The sequence below is a fragment of the Trachemys scripta genome, chromosome 6 (genome assembly GCF_013100865.1).
Source record: "Trachemys scripta elegans isolate TJP31775 chromosome 6, CAS_Tse_1.0, whole genome shotgun sequence".
Lineage (NCBI taxonomy): Eukaryota > Metazoa > Chordata > Testudines > Emydidae > Trachemys > Trachemys scripta.
Genome location: NC_048303.1, coordinates 47,969,997 through 47,979,215, shown reverse-complemented (window position 1 = coordinate 47,979,215; position 9,219 = coordinate 47,969,997). Strand labels below are relative to the sequence as shown.

The 9,219-nt window shown below is 36.8% G+C and overlaps 1 protein-coding gene across 3 annotated transcripts in view; it reads left to right on the top strand.

Moving 5' to 3' along the window:
* The window catches only part of SSBP2 (single stranded DNA binding protein 2), a 277,842-nt gene that overhangs the window by 242,903 nt on the left and 25,720 nt on the right, over positions 1-9,219 (top strand). For all 3 annotated transcript variants that reach the window (XM_034773207.1, XM_034773208.1, XM_034773210.1), the window contains 4 exons: positions 1,303-1,357; positions 4,263-4,333; positions 6,349-6,427; positions 8,667-8,695. In XM_034773207.1, coding sequence (XP_034629098.1) covers positions 1,303-1,357; positions 4,263-4,333; positions 6,349-6,427; positions 8,667-8,695 — 234 coding nt within the window. The remainder of the gene's footprint in view (positions 1-1,302; positions 1,358-4,262; positions 4,334-6,348; positions 6,428-8,666; positions 8,696-9,219) is intronic.

Below are 9,219 nucleotides of genomic sequence, written 5' to 3'. Positions count from 1 at the left end.
CAGCAATGCCCCTTCAAGCAAACAGGAACAATCACACTTTGAAATCTCAGTATGCTCCATGACATGAAGTGAACAGAATGGATATTGAACCAAAATCATTCTTTTTGATAGAAAATGTGCTATTTTTAAATATCAATACAGACCTATGACAATGAAAACTGCGTTCTAGTGATAGCAATTTATAGCATTTTTATTATGGAAAATTTCAGGGTTAATTTTTTATTGCATATTAGAATATTTGAATCAAAACTGTAACCAGTCAACTTTTCATTGTACTTCAAGATATTACTGTAGCTGCAAATGTGGCACAGAAGAAATTATGGTGCTGATGATGCTAAAGAATTAAGTTATTTAGAACAAAACAATAGGAGTAATTTTTTTAAAGAAAATGAAAAGAACAGCTTGTTCAATAACCAGTGCAGTCTGTTTAAATTGTTTGTTTTCACAGAAAAAATTGCAACACAGAAATACCGAAAATTAACAGAAAAAAAGAAAATAGACATTTCTTATTTTTAAATGGATTTAGCAAATACTAGATGAGCTCCCATTCTCTTTTATCTGTAATGTAATAGCAATATATCTGCAGATCTGTACTCAGAATTACCAAGCTGATCTTGTGGTGAGACTTTGTCATTAATCTCAAGTCATTTATCCTGAGTTATATGTGTACAAATATGAAAAAAAAGAGAATGTGTGATGTTTTATTAACTGAATTTAGTTTATCAGGGCCTGGATCCACCAAAGTTTGAGCCACACATTCCACAGAGAGAGACTTCCACTGAACACCTCTTCTTCTCCCATGTGATCCCTGTACAGTGTGACAACAAGCAGTAGCTTATTCTGCCAGTTTTGACACTACAGTTAGCAACCTGCTGCATCACAGTCAGTGAGGAGAGAGCAATACCAGCTGGAAAATTGGCTATAGTAGAGAATCAGCTGTATATTAACAGCCCTGGACCCTGAACAAAGCATCCCTTCTGTACTCCAATACTGGCAGACAGTAGCAGAACCCAAAGTTTTTGAGCAGTGGATCTCTCTGGATCCAGGGATCTACACATATTGGGATTCAGGGCTTGAGCCTGCAGATCCATGGCATAGCTTTAGTCTGCCATTAAGTAAATTCACTGGTTTACAGGAAAATAGACGATGGAGTACATCTTTCTTTTGTTCTATGGAAATGTGTTCCTTTTCACCAGAACAACTCACAACCTTTATGATGTGCTTTTGTCACTTGGATTATCTTCAGTCTTTACTGTAATATTTTTTCTTTTATATTAACTGAATATTTTCTACCCTTTTTAGGGTCCTCCAGGGGGTGGAGGGCCACCAGGAACACCCATCATGCCAAGTCCTGCAGGTATCTAAATCTAATCAGAAAATTTAAAGACAATGTAAATAACATTGGGGGGGGGGGGGCGAGTAGGTAATATACAGATTCTGTATTCCAGTTCTTGCTGTGCCCATTTGCTACCAGTGCAGACAAATGGACAAATCCACCTTATATATATTTCAGCAAGCAACAGCCAATGAAAAGCTCTCACTTTTGCACTCTTCTTCTCTGTCTCCCTTCCTCCATCCCTCCCTCCCTCCTCAGACTTCCTCCTGCTTTGCTGGAGAGATGCAGTATGGTTGGTAATTTGATTTTACTGGCTCCATCCAGGGCTTTCAAGACCATTTTTTTTCTGGTCTCCATTAGCAACCTGAAGGAAAAAGAGAGAGAAAACAGAATGTGCATTGTTTCTGCTAGTGTTGTTCAGTGCACATTTGCCAGAAACTTTTATGTATCCTGTGAGACGGTTCCTAGAGTATCCAGCTGGGGGACGCTTCAAGTGGAGTTTAAAGGAGTGTCCCATAGCTTCAGCTCAGCCAGCTAGCTCTGCATTAAGAAGAGTAGCAAGTGTTTCCCTACATCAGGGTTCTCCAAAGTTCCTGACGTGAACGAAGAATCAGAAGAGGTTGTGGAGGGTGGACATACACAAGACTTCCTCTCCTCCCATGGATAGCATCAGGGATCTGGTAAGCAGGAAGTGTTTGCCTCTGATCTGGTATCCCGACTTAACCAATCTTCACTAGATCAATCAGACTTCTTCTGGGAATCTTCCACTCCTAAGAAGCACATCTCCTTCTCATCCTCCTTTCATCAACCCAAGAGGTCATTGATCACCACTTCTAGAGACCTTTCCATCTCTGTGACACCTTACATCTTCAGACCCACATATTCCTACCTCCCTGCCATCATTACTTGCACAAAGGATAGGGAAGTCTTTTTTAAGAGCCAGAAGCAGAGCTTCCCAACCCTTCCATGGAAGTTTTCCTATGCTGATGGAAAAACCTCATTAAATATGTGGCTAGAATTTTAAAAACACAACCTGTGATAGAAAAAAAGGACTCCTCCTCTCCTGTTCAATACTTAAGAAGATGACTAATATGTGCTAGCAGATAAATATTCAATGTAATGTAAAAACAAGCTCCACAATAGCATGTACTTCTGAAAACATTCAACACAGCAGTAAATTGCCAGTGGCATATGTAAGTGGCTAATGTGGACTATGAACAAGCCTTTTGTTTTGATGGAGGAAAGAGAAGCCGTGGAATAAAAATATTCAAGTAACAGCTACCAGGAAAGCTACCAAGGGAACTAATCTCTGAAAACAAAACCCTCCAACTGTTAGTGTCCCAGTGGGCCAAACCACTGGTATGTGTTTAAGACAATAACTAACAGAAAATAGAGCCATGATTCCTTGAGGAGAGCCATGTTATCTGTTTTCAGAAGGACCTGGTGGTTGAAGAACTTGTTTCTCAGTGACAGCAGAAGAAGCCAAATAGGATTTTTTTTCAATCTCTGAGACAGAGAGAGAGAGAGAGATTTTATGCCAGTCTGAATGCTTGGGTCTAGCTCCTCTCCTGGGATGGATGGAGGAGACAGTACAGTAGAATCTTTGCAGTGATATTCCATGCATATAATGGGTTTATTATCTCACCAATATTAGTTAATGCTTAGAAAATTGTACAAAGTAGTGAGGCTCTTGAAGGAAATATACATTGGGCTTGATTTTAACCCCTTGGAGTAGGTATCACACTTTCTAGCTTTAGCCAAGGATGCATTCCTAATTCCTAGGCATTTCAGTAAGGCATGTGCTTTTCCTCCTTTCACCTTTCTATGTAAATAGAGGTAAATTCTGTTTCAAAGGACATGCACAGGGTCTCCCATTGCCCCCACTTTGTCTCAGAAAGTGGTTAACTATCTGTGATCTGTTAAGCTCAAAGCTCTCTTGAGTCTTTTTTACATTGTCTATAGGGCAGAGAAAGGGGAGATTTTGTGGAGGAATTGTGGAACACAGCTACTTGGCTGTCTCTCCACTCTTTCTACAAACATCATAGAAGTGATATAATTCCATTGTTGGATGTGTCCTTTTGCACTTGGTGATTCACAGAGACTAATTGCTTTTGTTCGATGGGATGGGATGCCCCTGACCAAGTGTTCTCAACTGCTATTTTCTTGGGGAAATGGTCTCCCTATGTTGTCTCCATGGCTACAGTCCTTTTTTGTCTTCTCTTCTCTGCAAAATGTCTATGAGGAATCCTTACCACTGGTGGCAAGCCATGGTTCAAAACCAAGAATTTCTTACCTACTAATTATTTTCTGGGCCCTGGCTTCTTCTCAACCCTTAGTTCAGTCAAATAGTTCCATAGGTTTCATTGTCTTGTTAGTTAAAATCGAGATTTTAGCTTTGGAAGTTTTCAAGCCTTAGGGAGAGAGAACAAGACAGCGTTTAGCTGGCTGAGAGACATGAAAATTAGAGCTTTTTATTGGCTGCTACTAACCTGAAATCTGCATAAGGAGGAGCTACCCATTGATCAGCACTGGTGGAAACCAGAGCATAAAAGTATTTAGTAAGTGAGAAATTCTCCTTTCACAGAGACTGCAGAAAGTTAGTAAAGTAATCTGGAGGTTTTAGAAAAAGTGTTTTAGGAACTAAGTGGTTACAAATTTTTGAAGATTTATAGACATGTTAACAATAATGCATAAACTCAGTCTAGAAGTAGTCACAGAAGCCATTTAGGGAGCATTGCAATTATTTCTTTTCATAGCTCTGCCATTTGGCTAAGAATAGAGATACAATGAAATCTTCCACTATATTGTCACTCTGTAACATTGGATCAGACATAGGAAAAATATTAACAAAATGATGAGAAAGTGTAGTAGGTAAGCAGTTTTATCTCAAATCACATCTTGGTAATTAAAATAATATTTGTTTCAGATTCAACTAACTCTGGAGATAACATGTACACTTTAATGAATGCAGTTCCACCTGGACCCAACAGATCTAATGTAAATATGAACCTATCATGTATTTTTCTGCACTGTGAAGCCCTGTTTGATTCATGCACTGACTCACCAGACCTTCATTTTATCTGAATCATGCTTATCTTTCCCATTTTGAGTGGGTACACATCACTTGCTTCCCATCATCAAAACTCATATTTTTCTGCATCTTTAATGTCTCTGAAATATTTCAAATCAGTCTTGTGGTACATACACAACAATCCTTTAGCACCTTGAATACCTTGAAATTTGTGCATGTAAAAACTTTAAGCATGTAAATCTGTTAGGTAGATAACTAAATTTGTCATCCTGGGGTACGCTGTTCTGGTCACAGTAGTACACCCTATCAGCTACCATTAGTATGTGCAGAACTTAAACTTCAATTACAAAAATATATTTCTACTTAATAATGCAAGGAAAACTTCTGAATGTGACCCAGTCAATTATTTATTACCAATTCTATAGATGGATAAAATCAATAGCTTTCTCAAGGGTGAGATCTGCCTTGTTCATTTGAGTAGTGTTAAATATGAAGCTTAATGACAACCATTAAATATTAACTGTGATACCACTGATTATTTTATGCAAAACATCCAGCCATTCTGGAAGTGATGAAAACTTGGATTTTTAGAAAGAACTTTCTTCTCCGTCTAACCCTTATAGTTGCCCTCAATTTAGACGTCATTTATGCATGCAGACCACATAGTTAGAGGTCCATTTGAAAAAAGGCCACAAGAACTTAAGTAATGGTTTAATTGTAGTGCATTTATTGAAATTCATTGCATGTTTATCTAGAAGTGCTGTAAATATCTATAAAAAGAAGAACAGGAGTACTTGTGGCACCTTAGAGACTAACAAATTTATTAGAGCATAAGCTTTCGTGGACTACAGCCCACTTCTTCGGATGCATCCGAAGAAGTGGGCTGTAGTCCACGAAAGCTTATGCTCTAATAAATTTGTTAGTCTCTAAGGTGCCACAAGTACTCCTGTTCTTCTTTTTATAGATATTTACAGCACTTCTAGATAAACATGCAATGAATTTCAATAAATGCACTACAATTAAACCATTACTTAAGTTCTTGTGGCCTTTTTTCAAATGGACCTCTAACTATGTGGTCTGCATGCATAAATGACGTCTAAATTGAGGGCAACTATAAGGGTTAGACGGAGAAGAAAGTTCTTTCTAAAAATCCAAGTTTTCATCACTTCCAGAATGGCTGGATGNTCAAAAGTTTTTTTTCTCTTAATTAATTGGCCTCTCAGAGTTGGTAAGACAACTCCCACCTGTTTATGCTCTCTGTATGTGTGTATATATATCTCCTCAATATATCCACTTCTTCGGATGCATCCGAAGAAGTGGGCTGTAGTCCACGAAAGCTTATGCTCTAATAAATTTGTTAGTCTCTAAGGTGCCACAAGTACTCCTGTTCTTCTTTTTGCGGATACAGACTAACACGGCTGCTACTCTGAAACCTGTAAATATCTGTGTTCTCAATTTGAAGACCCAGGTTTAATGATAAACTGTGAAATCTAAATGCTGAACTGGCAGAACTTTATATTGTTGCAATAGTAATGCACAGTAGTCTGCTGTGATGCTCAGCACAGGTAGGATGGGATTTCCAAAAGTGGACTATGCTGGCCTAACTCTGCTCTCATTGAAGTCAATAGTGAAACTCCCATTAACTTCAACAGGAGCAGGTTTTAGTAATCACTGAGCACTTTTGAAAGTCCCAACCATAGTACTTCAGTAGGACATAGGTGGTACATAGGCTAAGGGCTAACTCTCTGCACAAACATGAATTCTCCAGAGGTGCAGAACACAGTAACTGAGGTAAAGGCTGGGGAAAAAAGTGAAAAAATGTAAACGAAAATCACATACAAATAATCCACTCAGAGATAGACTATACAATTCAGTTTCTCAATTTCTATTTTTGTTCTTATTTCTGTGTTTTTATTAAATTATCTGCAATATATTCTTGCATTAATATCAATTTTAATATATTATCATAATCCTTTTACAGTTTCCAATGGGCCCAGGGTCAGATGGACCTATGGGTGGATTGGGTGGAATGGAATCACATCATATGAATGGATCTTTAGGTAAGGATAACAAATCTAGTAAATACTGATTTTAGATCTGTTTTTTATGAGTAACTCCACAATAACCACAGCTCTAAATTGTGTGGGCAATTGTATATAAAATAATTTGAAAATTAGAAATACTGTATCAACATCAATCAGAAGTTCAAAAATGTTTTATGTAATCTTATGTATCTGGTCTAATAAGGTGTTGCTTATAAATATTGTATAGTAACAGAATATAATTTTTAAACCTCTTCTATAGTACACTATGTTAAACTCATGTGGAAGATGACAAAAGCTTTCTCCTCCTCCCTATTTCCCCAGTCCCCCACAAAAAACACAAGTAATCAGAAGATGTCTTTATCACAAATTGGTGCAGGTGCTTACATATATGTATATTTATATATCATATAAATAATATATGGAGACAGTATACCACATCTATTGATATCTATGTATTAAATTGTGAAACCAAATGATAAATTATATTGATCGTGCAGTTTTAACTGTCTCACTTGCACTCTACCCATTCATCCATCCTCCCAAGCATTACTTTTAATAGCTCATCCCCATGAAACAGCTTCAAATAGCTTCTGTTTTTCATCAGCCTGCCAGAGAAATGTTTGAAATGTTTTCTTCTTTCTCCCCAAATGTGAACTCTCATGCAAAATTACACCTGACATTACAGATATGATATTTGTATGTATAGAAAAGCCATGTTAGGTAACTTTTAGAGGTCATTTAATATTTATTAGCTATATTTTTCTTTTTATAATATCGGTCTTGCCCAATGAACACATTATAAAAGCTATGCAGGTAAGAAGGGAAAAAGAAATGGAAACAGTGTAGATTGCAGGGCATTGCAGGCTGCAGACATGGAAATCCTACAAAGCTCCAAAGGTGTTCAGTCATTGAGAGGTCTGAGGAGCCAAGGACTCTGTATAGATTATAATTTCTGAGAAGTAGTGGTATCTGGGGGAGTTAGGAGCCTTGTAGAATTATACAAAATTTGCAGTTGTTCAACCCTGACCCTTCCTCACAGACTTTCTGCCCTGCACTTCAGGTTATGCCAGAAGAAGTTAGCATAGTTCAGGCCTGAATCTAAACCAGAAACTGAAGATTGTTAGACAAGATGCATGGAAGAATGAGAATGAGGAGGAAAGTGGAGAAAGCTATGGTAAAATAAGAAAATTGGATTTTAAGCTAAGGAAAGAATGCACCAAAACCTCTCTTAGCAGACTGATCCTGAAGAATTAAAATTCAACAATAACAAATTCCCAACAGTCTGTATGGAGCATGTCTCTGAACTTCCTAGATTACTTTGAATAAGGCTATCTTGTGATTTTGCAGCAGACCTTTTATGAATATTTTTTGTAAAATGGCTTCATTTTTTAATTAAAAATAATGCACATTATTTCCAAGTCAATTAAAAACTCTTTTTTGAACTTCATCACAAACTTTTGCTGTAATATATTGTAGCCTGACAATAACTTCTTAGTTATAAGATTAATTACAACTGAAGTGATAGTGGAAGAACTTTATGTGCACTAAGCATATGATTAGTATTTTCATCAGTAAACATGATTGCATATATTCAGTGTTTAACAAATTAAGTATGACAGATTTTCTACTATAGTTTTTTTAATATACAACAATAGTTCTTTTAACGACTCTTGGAAAGCTACAGCGCACTAAAAATGATGATTATTTTTTCCATCAGGAGCATTAGCTGTCTATAGATATGTTTACAATTTCTTCTAGTTACAACAGTGTTAATATTGGGTTGCTACTTAGGCACTGCCATGGGAGAGGAGCAATGCAGAGCTGCACCTCCCAGGGGAGCTCCTTGAGCTTCCCAGTGTATAAGGATAGTGTACAGGCTGCCCCATCCTAAAGAATGCCAATGCAGAACACTGTAGAGTTCGATGCTGTGACCTGTCCTCCTCCCTACCACTTTGCAATGAGGTATATACCTGGGGCCATACACAGAAAGCAGGGACTGTGATTGCCTTTGGCAGACAGAAGGCATCTTCCCACACAAACTGCAGGCACAACCATGCAAGAAGACCCTAACACTAACAGACTACTATAATGACTGAAGAATTTTCCTGAGTGGGAAGGGAAGAACTCAAACATAACTAACTATATGTTAGCCCATTGCTGTTATACTATCTTTTCAAAGTGCAGAAAATGATAAACTCTTAGAGAATGCAGTTCAAAACTAATCTAAATGATTATTTATTTATTTTAATTTAAGGCTCAGGAGACATGGACAGTATTTCCAAAGTGAGTATGTAATAAAATATATTTAATTTTAGCATTATATTTTACTGTATTTAAATATCACGTAATTTTGGTTGTTAAAACTTTTTTTTTACATTTCTGATTGCAAATTAAATGTGTATTATGGGCCTTTCAGCTCTTTCAGGCAGATTCAGCATTAGTTGGAAGGTTAAAAGTAATCTTTATAGTCAGTAGGGACTATTAAACCAATTCATTTATATATTTTCCTGAACATAATAATGGTCATTACTGCATGTGATTAATGTACATCCAAGTCATAAACTAATTTATTATGTTACATTGTTACATATTGGTAAAACAAATGAATACAGTTTTAATAATCAAACTTAGTTAAATGTGGGGAGAGAAATTTGGAGATTTGTCATAAGGATATTATTTTTATGCATTGTATCATAGCTTTTCTCACCTTTAGAAGACAATGCTAATAGCCTTAATCAGCACTCCAATTCCCTAAAAACTAAATTAAAATGTAATGAGAGAAGAAACTGTATTTTGAGCATAGAAAC